At 46.9% G+C, this 23,179-nt stretch overlaps 1 protein-coding gene across 4 annotated transcripts in view; it reads left to right on the top strand.

Annotated features, from left to right (window-relative positions):
• Positions 1-2,646: 2,646 nt before the first annotated feature.
• SFXN5 (sideroflexin 5) overlaps positions 2,647-23,179 on the top strand; it is a 107,246-nt gene continuing 86,713 nt past the window's right edge. For 2 of the 4 annotated variants that reach the window (XM_075148340.1, XM_075148342.1), the window contains exons 1-5: positions 2,822-2,888; positions 11,472-11,609; positions 11,743-11,928; positions 12,435-12,501; positions 14,461-14,529. In XM_075148340.1, coding sequence (XP_075004441.1) covers positions 12,439-12,501; positions 14,461-14,529 — 132 coding nt within the window. In that variant the 5' untranslated portion in view covers positions 2,822-2,888; positions 11,472-11,609; positions 11,743-11,928; positions 12,435-12,438. Of the gene's footprint in view, positions 2,889-11,471; positions 11,610-11,742; positions 11,929-12,434; positions 12,502-14,460; positions 14,530-23,179 lie in introns of all 4 variants that reach the window. The other 2 variants (XM_075148341.1, XM_075148339.1) reach the window with 2 other exon arrangements.

The raw sequence follows: 23,179 nt of genomic DNA, 5'->3' as shown, positions 1-23,179 counted from the left end.
TGATTATATCGGGTGTCTCTGCCTGCTTGAAAGCTTAAGCACAGGCTCGGGACTGATGCAAATAATTCCCGTCCCCGCAGGAAGAACTGGCTGGGTTTGCTGTTCGAAGCCTGAGTTTTGCTGCCCGCCGCAAGTTTTCTTAAAATCTGGCTTTACAGATGGAAGCCGACAAGAAATGTTCCTGTGACTTTCTCCCCGAGCCAGCAGGCAGCCCAGCCCCGCACCCAGCTGTCACGTGTGGGGTGGCCGTCGGAGACCCCCAAATCTCCCTCGGCTTCTAGAGGAGCTCGCTCGGTGGCTGGGGGCTTGTTCCTCGCCCCACCAAAACGGAATGAAACGTCAGTGTTGACTTAACAGTCGTCGATCTGGGGAAGCAAACCCCCCCCCCTCCTTCTTCCCCAAACCAGGGAAATGCGAGTTGTCAGTCTAAATGGATCTGGTTAGATTGATATCAGCCAAAGAATTGATATTCTTTCTGGTATTTAACCAAAAAAGTGATAGTCTTATGTCACTCCAAATGTGGTTTTAGATAAACAGATTCTCTCCCCTCTGTTGTTACAAAACATTTAGTGTGTCAACATTAGGGATTGTATCAATTATCTGGCTCTAGCTGTAATGGGAGGGAGGGGGATTTCCCTTGTGTAGAGACGGAGAGATTTGGGTTATCATCCATATTTATTAGAGAGATTTTGCTGCATTGTGAAGTACAGGATGAAACCTTTAGAAAAGGAAGAGTTGCCATATAAAGCATTAGTCACAGCAAAATGATTTTATTTTTTCTTTTTAAGACAGTGTTAGTGCTCCAAGCAGTGTTAGACCCTGCCTAGAGGAAAGCAAACCCGAAAGACACGCTGTTCTTCAGGATAAAGATCGACATCGTACCGCAAGCGGAGGGATAAGAAGGGCAGCGGTAAAATGTAGCTGCGAGTGCCGTGGTTGTGCTGGGGGGGGTTTAAGCTGGGCCAGCAGGCAGCAAGTGCTCCCCAGTCTGCGCTGCAGACGGGTTTAATTAACGTAAGCAAACCATTAACTCTGAGGACACGGTACAAGGACAGCAGTGGGTGCGCTCCAGTAAGCAGGATTTGTTGTTGGAGCAGATCTTTGCTCATCGTCTACCCGTTCCTGGGGAGAGTCGCGTTTTCATGCTGGCACACAACAAGGCAGGGAGAGGGCAGAAGGAGAGGCGACGCTGGTAACCCCGAGGGAGCAGGCTGGTGCAGCGCAGGAAGGAACAACTTGATTTTAACACTATCCCTGAGGGAAAAGGAACAAGAAATGAGAAAATGTCAGTTTTCGGTTCTGATAAAAGCTCTTTCCTCGTGCCGGTGCAAGGGGTAGGTATTGTACTTGTGGCAGGCTCCGTGCCGGGCCCCTTCTCTGCCCTTTTTCTACCCGAAGCTGCAGGAGATTTGAGATTCACCACAGGGGGATCAGTGGTGAATTAGCCTAAAAACAGAAATTGGTTTTGCAGATGGAAAGAGAGCGGAAGAAAAATCAGCACCACATCCGTGAAGCAGAACAGCAGCATCCCCACAGCAAAAGTTGTGATGTTCATATTTTTCCCTGTATAGCAAAAAATAAGGGATTTTTTTTTTTCAGGTGTATTGTTTAATTCCTCCTTAGATGGAAAATCTGTTTCTGACCTGCTCTGTAATCTGTTGCCTTTCCTTCTGCTGCACCAAGCCTTCCTCGTACACCCTGCCTGCCTTCCCTGCTTCATCCCCATCTCCACTCTATTTGCTGGCCCTTTGCTCTTCCTCGGAGAATTGATCCTAATCCTCCAAACAATTTCACCGGCATTTGAAGGGCCCGACACTTCTTATTCCACTAATCTAGAGAAGAGGATTCTGGAGATCGCTCCGTACGCAGCCCTTCTGCCCCCAGCCCTGCGCGACCTTGCCTTTATCTCCACGAATTGTAACGCCGAGGAAGCGGACAAACAAGTCTGCATCAAAGTAAACTTATTATTTCCAGGTTTCCTGTTCTTTATTTTTAATCCTGTATTTTAAAGGTCAATAGTAATTGTTAGGCTCCCATCAAAGTAAGAATATATGTTTCCACAAGGAAATGATGAAATTTGAGGTTTTTTTAAGAAGCTTTTGGGCTTTCACTGTGCGTTACTATTTGCTCAGTTTCAGAATTAAGGCAAAGGTATGCTTTCCACATCACGTTCCTGTGCACCCTCGATCACCACCCATATTCTGGCTGCCATGTCGGTGTCACTGAGAAAACGGCGTTCGCGTTCAAAAAAGGAAGAACGTTTTGGAGCGATTCCCTCGTGAAGCCGTCAGCCGCGTGCGCCACGAGGCGTAGGTGCTTTTAGGGCAGGAAGAACGGAGCTCTGTCATCTGGGCACGGCCGGTTGCCTCCGACATCTCTGTTAGTTGCTAAATTCAACCGTTATTTCACAAAAAGGAGTACAGACCGGGAGAAGTGGCATCAGAGGCAACCCCCCCCGCCCCGTCCTGAGGAGAGCCCCCTTTCCCTTGCCGCCCCCGCCTCCCTCCCGGGGCTCCCCTCAGGTTCCCGCCAAACCACATTTCCCGTCGTGCCGCGGGCCCCGCCCCGCTGAGGACTCCATTTCCCATGCTGCCCCGCGCGGTCGCGCCCCCCCATTGGCTGGCAAGGGGCGGGGCCGCCCTGTCCCAGCGGCCCCCTCTCTCCCGCCGCTCCGACTCCACCTCCCGTCAGGCGCCGGGCGGAACTCCATTTCCCGGCGTGCCGCGCGGCAGCTGCGGTGGGCCGCGGCCAATCAGCGCGGCGGCGCCGCAAGGGGCGGGCCCGGCGGCGGGGGAGGCTGTTTAAAGTGGCGCTTGCGGCGCGCGAAGGGGATGGCGGAACCGGCGGACTATCCCCCGTTCCAGCTGGGGAAGCCCCGCTTCGAGCAGGTACCGCCGCCGGGCGAGGGGGTGGCGGGAGGCGGGGGAGGGGGGCAGGGAGCGGCGGCGGGAGCTGTCCCCCGCCTCCCCGCGCCGCCGGGAGCTGTCCCCCGCCTCCCCGCGCCGCGTCGTTCCCCCCCCGCCCCGGGAGGAGAGACCCCCCTCTCCCCGCTCTTCTCCCCCCGCCCTCCCCCGGGGCGGCACGCTGATTGGTGCGGAGCCCCCCTGCCGTTGGGCCGCGCGGCTGTCACTCAGAGCCACCGCCCCCCGCCCCGCGGCGGCTCCCGCGGCGGGTGGTGATTGGCGCGTCCCGCCGTGCCCCTATGGCTCGGAGAGGTGGGGGGGGGCGGTGTGAAGCACCTGGGCCGCGGGTTCGAGCCCCGCGGCCGCCGCCCAGGGCAGCGGGGCTGGGCGGGGGTCCTGGGTGCCAGCGCACAGCGCGGCCTCGTCCTTCTTCCCCCGGAGGACGGTGCGAGGGCCGGGCCCTGCCCCGACGGGGGTGGCGGCGAGCTCAAGGTTGTGGGGAGGTGAGGAGCTGCCCCGGGAGGGAGCGGGGCCTCGCAGGGCCCCGGGGCGGTGGGGAGGACGGGGTGGGTGCGGGAGCCAGGGCCGCTCCCGGGTGGGCGCTTCGGCCGCCTCACAACGGGCTGTCAGTGCTGCGGGTTCACGTGGCCGCTCGGCCGCCTCCACGGTGTCGGGGTGGTGGCTGGGCAGGGGCTGACGCTCGCAAAATGGCAGCCTGTGGGGTGTCTGAGGTGGCCGCCGAGGAAACGCGGCTTGGGACGACGCGTGAGGTGAGGAAGCGGCACTCGTGTGGCAGAGCCACCCCGTCCTCGGTACCTGAGGGAATGGCGAGGAAGGCCCGCGGCCCACAGCCGCTGTCCCCGGGTGAGGAGAGCTGGCGCGGGGGTCAGAGCAGCTCGTCCCCGCTGCCGCCTTCCACTGTTCACAAGCACTCCGCGGGGTCCCCGCTACGGCACGGCTGGCAAAGACCACTCTCCTTTCTCGTGGAGCCATGTCAGACTTCCAATACGGCTGACCAAGTTCATAAAACTTCCTTCTATTGCTCTTGAGCTGGGTAAGACACCTTTGGAAAGGAATGAGCCATTGCCATTACCAAATCAAGAATGAGTAGCAGGAGTCTGCTCATTAATAGGTGTGTGTGTCCCCCTGTTGGGGCAATCTCCAAGAAGACTCTCTTCCCACCCTCCACACGAAATCTGTACGGGACTGCTATTTGCCAACCATCTGACTTGCTAATAGCAGCTTGCAGAGCTTGGCTTGACCGAAGCCACCCGTTTGGGTTGCTGAGAAGTCCAGTTGCTTATTTCCCGCAGGGGGCCAGCTCGCGGATGGTGGATCTACGCGCCTCTTCCCCACCGCCTTATCCCTGTACAGGGTGTCATGGGGGGACCTCCTCGGAGCGACAGATCCCCCGTAGCAAGGAAGGGGTGACTTCCCCGTGCCAGGAGCCTGCTCGGCTGTGCGAGGCGAGGGATGCTCAAGCTGGGGAGACGGAGCTTTTTAATAAGGAGAGGAGGAGGAGGAGGAGACGCTACTCCCTTCTAGACACCACAGATGATTCGAGGCACACTTGGCAGCGAGTCAGGCACAGAATCGGTGCGTTCTGTTCATTAAGGAGCGACTGTCACTTGTAGCAACATTTAGAAAATGTTTCGAGGGGTATGGCAGGATGTTAATGATTGTGTGCGCGTTTCAGCGGAGAAGTCCTCTCTCCTCGCTGCCGCTCCTGGGAGATGAGCCGGGTGCGTTTACACCGCAGCCTGGATCTGGGGTGAGGGTTGCCCGTTGGCAAAAGCACTCTAGGGCTGGATGGTTCAGGGGTGCTTTGCCGGAGGGCCACGCCGAGCATTGGAAATCATTCCCCTTCTCTTCCCTAGTGGTTTTATTCCTTTCCTGTAAAAGAGCCGAGGTCCTTCATCTCTGGGTCAGTCTCCAGCGCTGGGGAAGAACGCCTATGTGAGCCTGAGGGATCAGCGCACCTTAAACACCATGATCCCCTCCTGTGAGCTGTTCAGTGCATTTCCCTCTGCCTTTCCCATTCTTTCGGTAGCCTGTTGTGGGGTTCTATCTGTTTGTAAGATCTTGGTTTTAGTGGTCCAGCTGACAAAGGATGCCTTACTTGTTTTGGAAAGGATTAGATGCTTGGGGTGGCTGTTTAAATTCTAGACGTAGCCCCATGTGATGACAGCATTTGCTTTTCCTCTGAAACGCTGGCTGGGAGCAGGTCTGGAGCTACTTAAGGGGAGATTTGACTAAAACTGGGGCTGGGAGAGATGCAGGGAGCTGTGCTAAGCATCTTTGTCTCTGCGGAGGAAAACAAGGAAAAGTTGTGTGTTAGGAACAAAAACCTTGGAAAGCAAACTCGGCTGCCTGGGGATTTGGTTCAGAGGAGACACGGTGGTTTCCTTCCCCCGCCATGACCCAGAGCCCCTGGAAAGCGGCTGGGCAGAATTTAGGACAGCAGGCGGGAGATGTCCCTCCCCCAGCACCACCTCTGGAGGTTATTAAATTTCCCTTTTCCCATCCCTTGTTTTGCAGTTCACTTGTTTTTCTCAATCTTCGGGCAAGTGGCATTCTGTCGCGTCACCTTTTATTTTTTGTTTCTTTGCTGGAAAGAGCCTCTGCCTCCCAATGAAAGCAGGCTATTTTTAGGTAAAAGAAGAAATGAGGACGTTAGGCTGGAGAATGTGTGATAAGGACTTAATTTTCTGACGAGTAGTTCTAATTTGTTAGGCATACTCCTTTTTTTTTTTTTTTTTTTCTTTAAGGATTTGCTAAGTGCTCCCTCTTCTAGAGCCAGAGCACTACATGTGTGTTCCCAGTGCTCTGGGGTCTTTGCCTGTATCCCAGGCATTTACCCTGGGCAAAATAAATGCATTTTTTTTCCTATCAGAAGAGCTAAGGAAACCTTTCCAACAAGGGTCTAAATACGGTGTGGGTGCGGCTGTTCACTAACCAGGGGTGTTAACTGCTGGAGGAAGATAGCACCAGTTAAACTCTGGTGTTTTTATTGAGGTCAGCCCTCTAAAAAGTAACATGAGGTTGTCTCAGCTAGTGCAGGAGGAACTGCAAGGGTGGGGGAAACCGAACGAGCTGACTTCCTTCACAGCTGAAGTCGAGCGTGGTCATCTCAACAAGCAGAGCTCATGAGCATGCCTTGTCCTCATTGTGAAGTAGGAAATGATAAAAAAAAAGAAGTTGCAGATTTTAGATCTTTTATCCCTTGAACAGCTCAGTGTGTTTGTATGGTACATGATGTGCTTAGGATGTTTTATTCTGTTGGCCAAACGTGCCATTTCTATGACTGTGATATTAACAGCATCGTTAGAGATGTGCTGTTGTCAGAGCTTGACCTTGCAGATGTTTTAAATGTTGGAACTCAAAACATGCTAATCTCAGAAATGTCTGATAAGGACATTAGTGCTAAAAATCATTATTTCCTGTTCTTTGTATACTTTAATCTAGTAAGTTTAAAGCACAACCAGGGTTTATTATCCCTTTAACAAAACCACATGCCTCCTATGTCCAAGATAACCCTTGCAACAACACACAGATAAAGACGCTGTTGATTAGCTATGCCTCTCAAGAGCTTAGTGGCTTGCTGCTTGCGTACTGTGATTGCTGAAAGCCCTGGTACAGGCAGCGGGAGGAACCAGAGCTATATCGTAACAGTGTAAAGTCAACACGGAAGTTTCTACTCATGCTGCTCAGTGTAATGTTATTTTCCACTTAAAAAAGTGAATGAAACTCCTCTGTCCTAAACGGTCACCATTATGGAGAAGGGATTTTCTTAAAAGGCTGTGGAAGGATGTTTAAGGTTGGTTTGCAACTGTTGTGATTCTTGTGTATGTGCAGGTCCAGCCCAGCATGTACAAGCTGCTTGAGTTGAGGTTGGCATATGCTAAATGGTGTTTGCTGTCGCCAAACGTGGCTTTCTCAGCCCTGAAGATGAGCTGACCCTGTTTATCCTATGCCATCTATTGGGTCCTGCAAACACATGCTTAAAGACGAATTGCAGAGGAGAAGAGGAAATACAGACACCTTTGGGTTTGATGTTTATCTGTTGACTTCACAGAACCTGCCAAAAAAGCCATCCGTTGGCTTTTTTACGTCTCTATCAGCCAGGATTGGATTTTAAACAAGGGGTTGGTTTGTTCGTGTCTTCTGCTACAAGATGTAAACCCCTGCTACTCCACCTACTGCCCGTGAAAGGTTTCCATGTCATGTCCTATCTGTGTTCATGAGCAGGTCTGTCACTGCAGGTAACCAAAGTTACTGAGATGCAGGAGCTACTCCTAGAGACACTCTTGGCCTTTTAATATTGTAAAGTCAAATTGAAAATATTGAAGGGCTGAGAGTCTGTAGCTTTAGCCTAAACTTGTAACTGGGGTGGACCGCAAGCGTGCGTGCAGTTACACAGCTCTGCTATCCAGCCGAACCTTGCCAGAGTCCTGTTGCTCAATGGCTTGGATTTTCTTAATTTTGTTTGGTTCAGCTTAAATCTCTTCCTAATTAATTTAAAACTGACGTAAGCCTGATTTTTTAGCTCAAAAAACCCCCCAAGTCTGCATGCCTTTTGCTCTGGCGTAATTAAATTCTTTTTAAAATCACACTGTAATTAAATTGATAAAGTTTTGCGTATTTTCTGTTCTTCCCAGGGCTGCCCAGCATACGCTGTCGAGGAATACTCGCCCTCTTTAAGGTGATAAACAAGTGCTTGCTAATGGTCACTTACTGGTCTCTTACTGCCCTTCTCCAAATTTCTTGAGCCTGCAAGGAGTAGTTTTCTTCTAGTTCTTATCTCGGAGCCAGCTGGATCTTGCATGGCCCCCAGCGCAGCCACTTAAATGAGCTGGAGCTGTAATGTACTCCTGTGCTCGCTATGAACTGCTGTGCCGTGTAAGGGAATTAATATTCCCAGCTGCTTTGCAGAACTTATCTTGCTTGCAGGCTGGTGAGAAGTGGTCCCAAAATAGCCGCGATTAATCACAGGAAATTTGTGTTGTTCAGTTTTCTTCCAGATAACTGTTTACTACAACAGATGTTACAGGAATAAAATGGCGAAAAAGACCACGGATGGATAGTTGGGAGCTGAAGGTCAAATTTCTGGGCGTCTTGCAAGCTCCATCCCTTGCATAAGTATGACGGCCAGAGCTGGAAATGATCCTGTTAAAAAGGAACTGTCCTGAATTCTCACTTAAATCTGGGTTTGGTTGACTGCAGTGTGTCATAGGGCTGCTGCCGGTGCACTGGCTGTTCCTGTGCCCCGGGGCTTGATCCTCTCATCCCGTTCGCTTGTCCGAACAACTGTTGGTTTGCTGGATGGATGCAGAGTTGGTGTGTCCAGTTCAGGCCTTGGAGGGAGGTGGAAATACCTTGGTTTCCCCCTATTAGATGATAGTGGGCATGGAGTGATGGAGAAAGGATGGAGGAGAAAGGGTCAGAAGGAGATATGGGAAAAGAAAGCAGTTCATGAATGATGTACAGCAAAAGAAGACACGCTGGAACAATGAATAACACTGTTTTAGCACTGAAATGGCATCTAAAAGGCAAATAAAATCAAATTCCCTCTCTTAGAATTTGTAATAATGGATTAATGAATGAGCACGTGTTTGCCAGAGCCTAGGACAAGGCAGCAGTTGGCGGGAGAAGGGCTGAGCAGTGCCTTGGCCGTCTGAGTTGCAGGAATAACAGAATACTCCGTCGTGAGGACCTGCAGAAAGTGGTTCCCCAACTATAAGGATTTACAGTATGGACTGTGGGCAAGTACTTGCCACAATGCCTGGCCTGTCCCTGCTTGTCCTCCACCCCCGGAGTTTGTTGTAGCACCACAGCTACGTACAAGAGCACTGGCTGCTTTCTTTATCCTAAAGCCCTTTAACTAACCGAGCTTAAAAAGAAAGTGGCCATAACCGAGGAAAGTAAATGCTTGTTAGCAATGGCAGAACTTCAAGCAGTTACAGAAGAAAAGTATAAAAACTAGGAACTGCAGTATTGTGCTTCACCTGAGATCAGTCTCTTGTTTTCCTGAGGCTTTCAGTGGGGCCTCTTTTTGCTGTAGAAACCCCAAGATGACATGGCAGTGTCTGGTCTGATCTAGATTAACACCAAATTTTAATTTTTTTTTTTTTTTTAAATAATAAGGAGAAAGGAATAAGGCAAATGTCTCCATAACATGAATTTATTTCTTCCAGTGGTTTTTAATTAGCTTCTTCATAGGGGCTTCTCTGTTCCTCTTAGTGGAGCCAAAAGGTCCTGTAAGAAAATTGAGAAGCTCAGGTCAGTGCCTGCCCGGTCACTTGGCTTTACCTGGTGCTTTGGAGTGCTCAAAGACAACCAGTAATGTGCAATGGATTCATCTGGTGTTGGAAAGTAATTTGGGAGTTGAATGTATTTTAAGCTGAAAGAACTTTGTGGTGTTCTTATTTACTTACTTCTCATCACTTTTATTCACAGTTAAACACGATACTCCACCACACGAAGCACTGCAGTGCTCAGTGAAGCCCGAGCGCAAGCGAGGAGTGTAAAATGTCAGCATGTAAATGAAAGTAGGGGTGCTCAGGGGGTCTCTGGGTTGAGTGCTTGTAGCCTCAGTGTGGGAACCATGTTTTTTTAGTTAGTTAGAGCCAAAGAAGCCCTTCTTGAAGGCTTCTTGACTGTGGTCAGTCTGCAAAACAGTCTGTTGTATTTTGGCTATTGATTTCCTACTTATCCTGTAGAAACTTGGTATTTGCAGGAAAGTATTTGAATGAGAGAGAGAGCGAAATCCTGATCTGTTCTGTGAGTTCAGTTTTGTGGTTATGTTCATGAAGGCATCTTGAGTTGCAGTTGAGGTGCAACGGTTGGATCTGATTTAATTTGCCCCAAAATTTCGGAATGATTAGGATTTGGTGGTTTATTTTTGTTTTGTATGCAGCCCTGTGAAAATTTTGAATTAAAAAAATTCTGCGGGCTCCTAGTCAGGAGACTAAATCCGGGAAGTAGGAACTGACCTGGATGGTGGAAAGGCAACCAGGAAGGTCTAGCAGTGAAGCAGCTTTCCATAGTCATCTGAAAAGGGAAAACAAAAAGTCCCATGGCTGGATGGCAGTGAAAACAACGTGTATTTCTTGCTCAGGGGCTGTACAGTCATGGTAAATACATTGCTGCTTAGGAGGGCTGAGCAATGAAATACGCAGTGATGATGTTGAGATGCAGCCTCAAGACGACAACTTTGCTCTTGGTTTGAATTTGGTTCCATTTTATGTGGTTCTCAGACCACAGAAAGAGAGCTTTTGTTGTGGAAAAATGTGGTTGTTATTCATCAGAGTTTAAAAAAACAAAACAAAACTTGTTCAAACTCATACTCCTCTACTTTTTGGGGCTGTTTTTTTCATGAAACAAGGTATGGCACCATGAATTGACTTCGAGATGGTTTAGATGTAGAACTGGGGACTTCTACCTATCCCACTCTGCCAGTCGTCTCACCTTGATGGTGCTTTCCCCTGTCCAAGGCTGAGCTTTATTTGCTTCTTTTCCCCCTAGGTTTTTTGATTGCAAGCGAGCCCAGGTGCGTGTGCATGAGGGGGAGAAGCGGGATGGGGAAAGTGCTTTTTTACCAATTAGAATGTTGTTTTTTTTTTTCCCCCAGTTGCTTGATTAACAAAGCTGCTCTCTTTAAAATCTTGGCCTGGATGTGGGAGTGAATGAGGTTTAATGCAATTGCCTTGTTTGAAGAAACTTGGACTAGAGGCAGCAGGGCGAGAAGTTTGTTAATGGCTTGTCTTCTGCTGTGGTGGTGATGAGGGATGTCGTTGAGCCAGCCTGTGAGCGTGTAGAGCTGATGAGGATGTGTTAAAGGATAACTCACTGTCACGGGATTGCAGCTCATCCTGTTTCTTGGGATCTGGGAAGGAGAGCAGGCGGAGTTTTGTGTCAATCGCCGTGATGGAGATTGAGCCGCAGGGCGACACTAGCCCTTCTGCTAGAAAGGTTGGGTGGTGGTTGAGCACCAGAATCCCCTTCGTGGGAGGCTTAAGAGTGGTTTTCACTTCCAAGAGGCTCAGAGTAAGAGCAACAAGGAAAAACATGTTTATGTAAATGCATTTTAGAGAGCTCATGGTAATGCAAAAAGAAAGTGGAAACCACAGCCGATGAGCTGGGTCTTGTTGCCTGCCTTAGGAGAGGGAGGATGGACTGGAGCTCGAGTCTCCCTGCCTGGTCTCTTTGTGCATCCCTGATGGTCAGAGACGTTCTTGAGAACTGGCTTCTGCCTTGTGTTTCAGCCTAGGGAAGAAGCGCATCTGCCTTCCCGTTGTCCTCTCTTTGAAGTAGCAGTAGCAAGAGGATAATTTCTTTATTTTTTTAAAAGTGGGGATGAAAGAAGCAAGCACAGAAATAGTCCTGTCTGCCGGCAGACAAGCAGTTGGCCCTAGGTGACCTTGCGCCATGAAGTGCCTTATGGTATCTGAGGAAAGGACTCTTTGGCCATCATCTCCTAGCAAGTGCATAGCACAGTGTCGCTACTTGTTCATGTTAATTTTCTTGGTTCCTAGCCTAGTCTGTATATTCAGGCTCTTTTTTTTCCAGGAAGAAGGCTAGAAGGTTAAAGCAATTTTGCTTCTCGAAGAAAGACTTCAGAAAGCCCCAAGACTTTTTCATACAGATCTTTTAAGTTTCATGGGGCTGGAAAACCACTTCTTCCCTTACTGGGTTGCAGCATTTCTGGTTGGTTTTGTGTGTGTGTGTACTTAAAGATGTGAATGTTGGCCATAAGTATTTGGGGGAATGGTCAGCAGCTCTGCATGGTATAAACAGCTTTCTTATTTTTATGTTTTTTGCTCTGGACCTTGCTGTGCAGCTCCGTGGGAGCCTGGGTGAGAGCTGTTGTCCTGACCCCGCTCGAATGGTCCGGCCCTTGCCCTGGGGCTTGTCTGACCGCAGAAGGAATGGGTCCAGGCAACACCACCACCTGAAAACGAATCCCTCATTTCAGGAGTAGACTTTTGGCACTCTTACCTCCCCGATCAGCCGGTTGCAGCATCGGGTGAGTGTCAGCGCTGGCACAGGGCAGGAGAGGAGGAGGAGGGAGTGTGGGAACGGGATTGCGGCAGGGTGGGTTTGAGCTGCTGAAACGTGTCCTTAGCTGGGCGTTGCTGAGGTTGCACCAGGCAGGGATCAGAGCAGGAGACCAGCGCTGAGCCAAATGAACGACGACCCTGGGCTATGAGACCGGCTTCCCGAGAGCCTCTGCAACTTTGCAAATTTAAATCTGTACTTCTAAAATAACATTTACATCATGCACATTTGAACTTACGGTCTCATTCCCCCTTCCTTGTCCTTGTACTGTCATTTACACCTTTGTAAAGTGGGTATAAAATACTGATGTTCTATTTAATTCCATTTAATATTGGTTTTCTCACCGTGAAATGCATATCACAACGGTGAAGGCAGTGGAGAGGTCGAGACCACTTAAACTTAAAAATCCCCCCCTTTTGTGCTTGTTTAAGCCATGTACTTACAACTGCTCTGAATTCTCTTGCTGCTGTTCAGAAGGATGGGCAGTGGGAGAGGGACGACGGTACGTGGGAGCGCTCAGGATAACGTGACGAGGGACCAAGTGAGTCATGCGTTAGTCATGTCACTCCCCGCACCACTGGCAAGCATCGGGCAGTAGTGATGTGGAGGGCAGTGGCATCTGCAGAGATCTTTATATTGAAAATAAAAGCAAGGCAGCAAAATGTCAAGCTCGCAAAAGCTAGAAAGTACCAGAATTAGTGTTAATTAAATCAATGCTAATTAAAAACCACTGGGCTTTTTTTCTGAAGTTATGTGAAGCTGTTTTGTTTAGTTGTGGGTTTTTCTTTTTTTAGTGCAGAACATGGAAAAATAACAGCAGAGAGTTTTGTAAGCAGCTGAGAACGGGGTGTTGCAACGCGAGGTGGTGGACAGCAGTATTGCTGGAAACTGCCATTAGAGAGGGATTTCTGCCTGAATAAGTAGGCAGTATTACTGGTATTTCTCTATGCTCGATGGATTCAGCAGAGAAGAACCAGCACGTTTCATAAAATTATGCCAGGCTGTGATTAAATGCCATTCTTGCTGCTTTATCCATTTTCCAGTCCTTTATTTGTAGCATGCTTCTGCATTACAAACGCAAAAAGAGATTTGCCTGCACGTGGCTGGAGAGTACCCAGGGCAAAGGGGTCCCAATATTCAAGAGCACCTGGAGGTCCCTAACCTGTGTCCTTTCCACATCCGCGGTGGGCTGCAAATTCCTGGTGCAAATTCTGCTGGGGAGAAGCCGCGGGGGAGAGAGCAGCCGCTGGACCGGGCTGCCCCGCGTCCATTTGGCCTTGCCGATGTCCAGATGAGAGTGTAGGCTGCACTAAGGCAGCTCTGGCACTCAGCCTACATCGGCATCCAGATGAAAGAATCCAGGCTGGTGTTTGAGTCACAATGGACATGTATCCTGAGTGTTCTTAACATATCAATATTTCATGGTCCGGTGCTTTGGGCTTGCCTAAATTAATTTTTTTTTTTTTTCTTTTTTAAATACTGAGTCAAAACTGCTCTCCTTTCCTTTGGAGCTGCCCATGATTTTTCCAGCCTATTTCGCAGACACCTTCCCCTTTCTTTCAAACTCTGTTCCCAGTTCTCTGGATCCCTTTCTGGTCCTTCAGACACTTTTGCTGCTCCTGACGAAGGCGTCTTCACCAGCTCTTGCACAGCATTATCACTATGCATGCACATCTAGATTGGATTTTCCAAACATGCAGCTAAGAACAAGCCCAAACCATAAAGTTATGGTTTCTTTTACATATGTTAAGGTTCACAGTCCATCTTCTGCTCTGTGTTTGTGTAGGGACTGGCACAATGAAACCCAGCCCTAGTTTAATGCCTGGACAATTCTGCAATAAATGTAAGACATAAAACTGGGTTTGTACTTAGTTTCGTCTTTTACCTTTCTCCTTCTTCCACCAAGGAGAAAACTCTTTTTAGAGCATTTGAAAATAGAATTTTACATACCTTTTTCTCCAGCAGTGTATGGGTGCAGAAGTTTCTTCACGCTAGCCTCTCCCTAAAATCAGGGGCACTGTGGTGTTGCTGGTCCCGCAAGATGGGTGCTTGTGGGAACGAGGACAAGCAGCGTAGGGACGGTGTTAAAGACTTTGCAGGGTGGGAATTCCTTCGACAGCATCGCTCGGCGTGGGAGGTCTGGAGCAGCGCTGTTGGGTTTTTGTGGCCTGAGACATCTCCCAGGAGTCCCATAGGGAGGGTTAAGCAGGCAATACGTCTTTTTTTGGGAAAAAGTAAAGGATATTTTAGCAGCTTAATAGTATCCCTTTATTAAAGCATCTATATTGGTATCCTGTTAAGAGCAATGCTGCTATTGGCAGGGTCCAAGTCCTCATCTTTTCCTTTCAGACTTTCTATCACAAATTACCAGTGAATAGCTTCTGTATTATTTCTTTTTAGTTGCTACTTAGTTCTGTGGAGGAAATAAAACCTTTCTCTGCAGCAGATGAAAGGCAATTTCTAACTGAACACATTTTGTTTTTTTTTTCCTGTCTTTCAGACTTCATTTTATGGCAGATTCAGGCACTTCTTGGACATCATTGATCCGCGCACTCTCTTTGTTACTGAGGTAATGTATACGCGCCTTGTTTTCTGAAAGTACTGTTTATTAGACAGGTTTCGATTAAAAACAATTTCTTCTGTGAACAGCAGAAGTAATGAAGCCAGGTTTCCAGTGGATTTGTGTTTCACTGTTGATTGATTGCCCAACTGAGCTCTGTTAAATCTGTACCAGAGACTTGCTCTTTATTAGACATCAGTGAATCCACACCCGTCAGTCTCCCCTCTCCCTCTGGTAACTGGTGAGACCCTGAACTGGTTTCAGTCAAACTTGCCAGTGATGCCTGCTTCTCAGAAGAAAAATTCCTGCAAGAAAAAAATGCAAGTGAGTTGATGAGAGAGCTGCAGTATGAGCTGGGTGGGCTCGCACTGCAGTTTTTCAGCGGCTGCGCTCAGGAAGACCTTTTCTGAGCAAGTTGTTGTAGTTTTTCCGTAGTTATTACCCTGTTTGTAACAGACTTTTGCGTTTCTGCCCCATTTACGTTTCATTTAGTGTTGTCCAGCATTACTGCATTTCCCTGCTTTCATAAAATACTGAGCTAATAGTTGTGGGGAATCCTTTAGGAGAAATATTTCTACTGGTGATCTTAAATTCTGCCTGTTGGCCAGAAAACTTAGGATTTTGCTTTCAGTGAAGGGCAGCTGCCTTTTCCTTTTTCTTTTTGCTTTTCTCTGTTTAATGTGTTTTTTTTCTTTTGGAGGTGGAGTAGCGTAAGATGACAATATATGTGCAAACAATTCTGAAAACGCAGGGAGCTGAACTGCTTACTATAGCTAGTGGTGAACTGAGTCCAGTTCCTTACACACTGTGGTGGCAGGGGGAAAAAAGACCTGATGCAACTTTAAATAATCTTTTCCTTCTGAATCAACTAGCTTTTTTCAAAAACATAAGGCTAAGATGTACCGTGTCATTCATTTTGAGTACCTTTTGGATGTGTGCCCAAGAGAGCGGCAGACAATAAAGCAGCTGTTCTTACACCATCACATTGAAGATTATGCTTTGCCTTGTAAAAGCACAGGCTCAGATCAAGTCTGAGATCAATTTTCAAAAGCCACCAACCTTGATATGGAGCTCAGCCTGGAGAGGTAACCTGCTAGCAAAAGAATGTCACAATTCCGAAGAGACTGTTAGCCATCATTGTGTCATGATAAAAGGGAATGAAAAATCACGCTACCTGAGGATGCAGTGCACTTTGTAGATGCTATTTAAAGAGCATATAAGCACGTATGCCGGAATAAATAAAAACGGTACTAAGCATTAAAGTCTTGGTTCTGCTCTTACCTTAGCAGAGATTTACAGTTAAGTGCAACGCAGTGCGTATTGAAGGAGTGTTTGACAGTGTGGGGAATCCTTCAGCGTGCATTTGCGGTGATGCAGGGGCTGTTTTGTGTAGTTTGTGAGCTCTCTTTATATATTTTTCATGATTTTGATTCTGAAATTCATAAATCACTACGTAATGATAATTTTTGGAGGGAAGGAGAGGGTGCTTTGCATGCAAAAGGGAATGGGATGTTGGAGAAGGGAGACTGCCTTTGACCATTTTTGTCATGCACTGAGAATGTTAATTAAACACCTAAAGAGGAAACTGAGGCTCAGAAATATATGGATCCAGACAAACATTGAAACACCCCTCTCTCTAGGCTAATTTGCACTAGTGAGCTTTGCAGAGTTGGTATTTGGTAGGTTTCCATAAGCGTGTGCTTTCCAGCCTACTGCTCTGGGGCGTGATGCAGGGGACAGGATGTCCTTGGGGTTTTTGAGGGTGAACACGGGTCCTGGGCTCCAGGCAGCTGCGCCAGGAGGTCCTGAGTTGAGGTCACTGGGAAGAGAACTTCTTCTGGTAGGACAGAAGAAACAGGTGATTCTGCTCATCTTTTTGGTGGATTTTGTTATGCCTCAGCTTGTTTTGTTTTCCCCATTTTGGAGGAGAATTCTGTTGGGTGGAGATCATTCATCCAGTTCTGTTTAGTTAAAATTTCTCTTCCTTTGGGAATGTTTCCATGTTCTAATAATAATCCTCACCTTTCTCAAATCTCCATTTAAGCCTATAGCGTGTGTATGTATATAGTTTTTTTTTTTTAAGCTGAGTAACCCACTGTACATAATGCAAGACCAAACTGTTGGTTTTTATAATGGCATTAATACAGAAAAAAGACAAAATTCTCAAACCTACTTCTTGTGTATCTCCCAAGTGGGAGGATACGAGTGAACTTGATTGAGTTAGTGATTCTACTTTTTGCGGTTACAAAACAGGTTTAAGGAGAATGACTGTGTTCCCATTTGGGATGGGATAAGCACTTTCACACTACGGTTATGGTAGTATAATGAAACAATTTAAATTGAGCATTATAACTCAGTCTGGTTTCACTGTGCACTCAAAACCTGTAATTCTGTCTACCCGTTTTGTTACCTCCAGCAACAAGCAGTTCTGGTTCCAGAACAGGTATTTTAGGTTCCTGAAAGGCTCACTTTTCCCCTCCTTTCTGAATTTCTTACTTTTTTAAGAGCTGAATCTCTTCTGCCTTTGAGGGCAATTGTCTTGCTTGTCATGCTCCATTGAATATAGAGGGTGTCTAGACTCTTGGGTAAGCTATCTGTAAGTTGGGTACCTGCTCTGAACTTTGAGATGATCCCTCCTGTGGCTCAGAATGCTTTTCTACCTTCCTGTTGTCCCCTTTTCAAATTGTTAGAAGTTTTTTGAAGAGGTTGGTAAGGTTGGGGGTACAGAGTGGTCAGCTGGTTAACTTAATTTTTCCAGACACCTTTTGGTGAGGTTTTTCTAAGAAGGTGAGACCTAGGGAAAAAAGAACAACATCCGAGTGGCCCATTTTTATCCTGGAGACAGCTGTCAAGATCTGAGTGCCTCAAGCAATTCTGGACCCCAAACTGAACCTCAACAAACAAGGGAGATTTGGTGTCCTTCAATGGGGTCTAATAAGCTTAGGTCTCTTCGTGGTCTTCAGGAATGGCTTGGTGGCTGTCCAAGGAAGGCAATGCCCTCCGTCCATTTTCTTTGGGAGTTTGAATTATATGGTAGCGATGCTTCAGTAGACCTTCTGCTGTGCGTTTTATGAAGTCTACATGAGCTCTCTTTTCCTAGAGAAGTCTCTTGGCGAAACAGATATGAACACCTGGGGTCATGGGAAGCACTTCTCAGAGCACAAGAGCTGCTTTGTTGATTGACCTACTTGCTGCGCTCTGTCTATCTGATCTTGTGCTTTAAAATACTTTGTATATACATGTAACTAAAGGCTGTTTGGTTTCATTTGATAATTTAGGTGGCAAATTAAGATCTAGAAAGGGTTTGATGAGAAAGCAACCGTTTACGGAGAGCTCCTTCCCCCTGACAGATGGCTTCATCTTTCAGGCCCGGGGTTCTCGGGGAACAAATAAATTGTTGTTTGTCTTGGAGGAGCTCTCTAGCAAATGAAGAAAAAAAAAAGTAGATAAATGAGTCTGTAATGAGAATGGAGGTTAATCCCATGGAAGATGCTGGGAGATGTAATAATATTTTTCTTTTTCTACATCCTTTTTTTAATTCCTCTGTGTTACATCATTGCATCCTACTGTTGGCTGTGTTTTGAGGAAGGGTGAAGTGATCCCTCTGAGTGGGGGAAACCGAGCACAGTGATATCGAGTATAATTATTCTCAGTGACAGTCCTCTCTTACTCATTTGTTTTTTCAATAAAGCAAATTCTTAACACAATTAAAAACTTCCTTGTCTTTTAGAGGTTCTTAAGCTTTAATCCTCAAGGGATGCATTCTGAGTACTGGATTATGTTGTAGCCATACTTCGCAGTCTGTGAACTCTCAAAAAGAAAGTGTGTGCTTGTGCGAGGCACGTGGCAGGGGCACTTGGAAGCCAGTTGCTCCAGTTTTATCTGTAGTGGGTTCTGGTAGAATAATTGTCTGTATCAAACTTACCTACTAATTTTACTTGCTTTCTGGGTGCGTATGATATTGAAACAAGGCACCGACCTTGTGTCAATATTGCATGTCGCCTCTAAAGAGGAGGTTTTCTTGTGTGCTAATTCAGATAATTACTGGCTTTCTAATTAAATAATTTTTTTGGCAGCTGCAAATTTGCAAACTTTTCCAGTAAGCAGAAAATGTGTCATTTCAGAGGTCAAGCCCAACAAGTCCTGTCACTGAGACCATGAGAAACCCCTCAGTGGGTGTAATGCCTATTTTTGACATGTGTGAGGTTAAAATGATTGGAATAATACTTTTAATTGCTCTGTAATTAAGGTCCATTGGGAGAAGCAGTAGGGACCTGCAGATATTTTGATAAGGCTAACTTATCTCATCTGACATTAGCCTGGACAGACTGTTAACGCTCTGTGGGAAGCTCTTCGTGGAGAAAGCTGTGGATCTGACAATAATTCAAATCAAAAGTGAAATAAGAATTAAACTGAGCTCACAGGGGCTGTGTGTTATCTGCTTTTGCTTTATCTCATTGTTCAAAGCATAGATCTGCAGAGCGCTGAGCATCTTGCATTCCCATATTTGGGTTTAAAATGGAAGCAGGATTAGATGTATGTTATTTATATGAACGATACCTTCTTACTCAGCAGATTGACTGTCTGTGTTTATTCAGTGTCACATCTGCTGGCTCTACTTGAACAAAAAGTTTCTGGCTCCTGTTGTCTGTCACTGTAGATCCAATACAATAGGGCCAGCTGGAGTCAAGTCTGCCGTATGTATCATCCGTAGAGCAGTGAGACAAAATCGGAAACTGTCGAGTCGCTGATGGCAGAACACAGCTGGATTTCCGTATCCCACGTCAAATTTGTGGTGCCGGTGGCCAGAAGACTCTTGCTTTGGATCATGTGCCAGTAAGTCATCGTTGGTCTGAACCTGAAACCAGTGAAACTCGCAGGCGCACAGCGGATCATCACTGGGCTACTGCGGCCTCGAAACCCCGATACCAGCCCCGTACGAGCAGAGCGAGATGCAAACTGTTCCAGCATGCCCTGTCCCATCAGTGGATATTTTTCTTAAAAGCCTCAAATGTAAAACTTGACTCTTTTTCTGTTGATTCTGTAACAGTAATGTTGTAGTGCTACTGGCATAATGACTGTTATTACGGTCTGTATGTGCACATATGGGTTTCTGGAGGCAGCTCTAAGCCATGTGTAGGCATCAGTTGAGATCCAAGAGAAGACAAGGCACAGATCTTTCAGACAGAAACAGTGTGCCCTCGAGCAAGGAGGACAAGGTGAAAAATCAGTACAAGAGCTCACGAGCTGGATGGAGGTGTCTGACGCCTGTACATGTGTGCAGTCATCTATGGGACCCAACGCGGTTGTCCTCTATCCCGCCAGGGAGCTGGAGTGATGGCCGCGAGGGACTCGGGGTGCCAACGAAGGATTCCTGGAGGTGGCCGTTAGCTCAGGGTGATGTGGGCTACTGCCCTGCTGGCATCTCTGGTTTTGTTCTTTCTCCTCCTTTCTTTGGCACGCCAAACAAAGCCCCTAATAACGTGATCCTTCAGCAACTGTTTCTACAAAGCCTGAAACGTCTGCTGATGTAGTCCTGCAAGTGTACTCCAGGCAACGACCTTCTGAGTCAACGCCTGTTGGCCTGACTCAGGGCAGAACGGGTTACATTCGTTCTTTGCACTAAAACCTATGGGTAAAATCTAAGCCGGTTCATTCAAACTGAGTCAGGTAGTGGTTTTTGGCTGTGCAGCCAGCGGATGTGGCTTGTGCCATGCAGCCGAGCGCTCTTCCTCTCCAGAAGGTGCCTACTGGCAGCTGTCCTGGCCCATGGTAACTCCCGAACTGTGACCGAGAATCACTCGGCAGAGGGCTGGATCCTCTGAATCAAAACTATGCCAGAGATCTTGCTGATGCAGGCTCATGCCCAGGCTCTGACTTGTTTAATAGCACAGCCATAACCATAAAACCCAGGCTCACGGATCAGTGGTAGCCCATTGCATACCTCTCATGGGCTTGGTGAACTGAGCTGTAGTGCAAAACCTGGGTGTTTTCCAGCTGTGTTCAGCATGAGGCAATGGTTGAGCCTTTTTCCAAAGACGACTTCTTGTTGGGTAGTGTTTCCCAGGTGGACGTGGCTTAGGCTGCTGTGGTGGAGCACCAATGTGGAGTTAGAGCTTCTGAATCGCTGAGAGTGGTAGATCGCTGGCACTGCTTCTGGGCTTAGGTTTGTAAGAACATCCTCCGGGTGCAGATGGTCTGTCTAGCACCCTATTGTGAGAGCTGAGACCCCATCATCCACCACTAGAAGTGCTCTAGTTTTTATGAGAAAAGGGGTATGTAAGAAATGATACGTACTAGCAAAAACTGTGGTTGCTTTTTTTTTTTAAGTGATGCTGTAAAAACTCAAGTGACACTTCTTCCTACAGATAGCAGTAGAGAAATCAAGCAACAATAAATATTGAAACAGTAGCACAACCTTGTAGACAGACCTCTTTTTTCCCTGTTAAAATGGAAATGAAGTGTAATCTTAGACATTATCAACTATAATAATAATGCTGTATCCTGCTAAAAGCCGGGGAGTGGAGCTGGTTGGCATTTGGAGCTGTAGCACGCTGTGAAGTTATTGCCTATTTTTTGGAGGCTCTTGTTAAAAGAGCGTGCTTGACTTTTCTCCAGGGGATAAAAGGCAACCGTGTAGTTTGACTGACAAAATTTTGAGGCTGTGGGTCGTTCACTAAAACTACCTGAACACCTCCAAGCCATGTGAAAAGTGTCTTCTTAATGTGGTCCCTGCGTTTAACACTTTTGCTCGCTTTCTGTACCACTCTTTTGTCAACCTCGGGAACCATCCGCAGTGTTGGTCTAGGATTCTTTTCTTTGAGAAAGTTCCTCTCTCTCCCCATGGAGCTGAAAGAGGAAATTCATGAAGACTGCAATTTTAAAAGCAAAATCGGGCTTTTTTGTTTTCTGTTTGTTACCATACTAAACAAGATGGGATCTGGCCAGGGTTGTTATAGTAACTACTAAGATTTCCTCAAGAGAAGGAGAAAAAAATAGAACACAGACCCATTCATCTATTACTTCCAGTTTTTCATTCAGTTACACGCTGTTCTGTGTAGATAATTTGCAAGACACACAGTGTAGGTAATTTCAGTGACAAAAACACATACCAATAACGAGCACAAATGGCTCTCCAGAATGTTGTGCTGGCACTCCTGGGTTATTTTCTAGCTTTGGAGGCCGGAAGGGTTGTCTTCCCTGGATCTGCAGTCATTAGTCACTCAGCTGTCTGGCTTTTCACCTCTGGATTATCGGGCTATCTAAAATATTATACAATTATATTTTATCGATACTCATGCTAGGTAATAGCTTTTTCCTAATACGATATTTTTAAACAACCATGAGGCCGATAGGGCAAGGAGCTATCAAGAACAACTTCAAGAAGCTCAAGTCCTGTTGTGATCTGGTATGATTACTTTTCTTCACAGGTTGGAAATGCCTGAAGCAGCCTAAAAATCCTATTTGTTTCTCATGCCTGCAGTGCTTCATAGTTTTCCAGTGATCAACAAACACTCTTAGCTGGTCTTTCTTGTAGTTGGTCATTCCAGCTACAGAGCCCTGAGGGTCTTGCAGGAATTTGAGCCTGCCCAGAAGAGCATGGCCACGCATCCGTGCCGTTGGATTTCATCCCATGTGCCTGTTTCTCAAGGTCAGCTTTTCTTCTGTATGAGATCTTCAGCCCTTCTGGAGGAACAGTGCATCACCCAGTGCTGCATCACCAGAAAATATCATCCTAATTCATAACTCTTCCTTTTTGTCCAATGTCAAGAGGACTTGGCTGAAATAATAAGGACTCATTTCTCTGTCTGGGATATTGGATAGACATGGAAAAGTATGACCAGCAACTGGCCTTATCCACTGAAGTATTCAGGATGTACGTACTTATGCTCCTAAAGAATGCAAGCTCCTTCCAGGAAAGGACTTGCATATTCACTCTATCACTTGCATATTATTTTTTATTAAGATAAGTTTAAATTTTAAGACAGTTTTAGCATATGTATAATAAGGGAAGGGGGCTAAGAGTTAAGACACAAATTTTTGTTGCTACATACATAGAATCATAGAATGATTTGGTTTGGAAGGGACCTTAAAGATCATCTAGTTCCAACCCCCCTGCCATGGGCAGGGACACCTTCCACTAGACCAGGTTGCTCAAAGCCCTGTCCAACCCGGCCTTGTCCGTTGTGTCTTCTTGGATGACGGCAGTTTGGTTCAAGCAGCAGCTGGAAGAGAAATCCACTGAAGATCACTAAATCCACAGAAACCTCACCTGCTTTGGCTGAAAGCAGTGGGAGGCTGGGAAGGTGCTTAGGGGAGACGTTATTTCTGCTTGCCGCCTTCTTGCTTTTCCCTGTGCACGTGCTTGTGGCCAGCGTTGGAGAAGGTTTGAGCTGGGTGGATGTTTTTTCTGAACCAGTAATGAAGGCTTTTCGGTATTAAGTAATTTTCTGATTTTGGGGGTAAGGCACAGTGTTTCCACAACCAGCTTTTTAGGTGAAATGGGTGATTGCCTAGCCTTTGAAAAAGGGGGGAGATTCTTGGACACACTTAATCATCCTTCATCTTTGATACTCTTTGTAAAATCTGTAAAAACTGATGAATATCGTTTCCTGATCTTCCTAATTGCCCAATAAAATGGGAACAGAAGAGCAAAAGA

Source organism: Calonectris borealis, chromosome 4 (assembly GCF_964195595.1).
Source record: "Calonectris borealis chromosome 4, bCalBor7.hap1.2, whole genome shotgun sequence".
In the NCBI taxonomy this organism is placed as follows: domain Eukaryota; kingdom Metazoa; phylum Chordata; class Aves; order Procellariiformes; family Procellariidae; genus Calonectris; species Calonectris borealis.
This window is presented reverse-complemented; position numbering and strand designations above follow the sequence as displayed.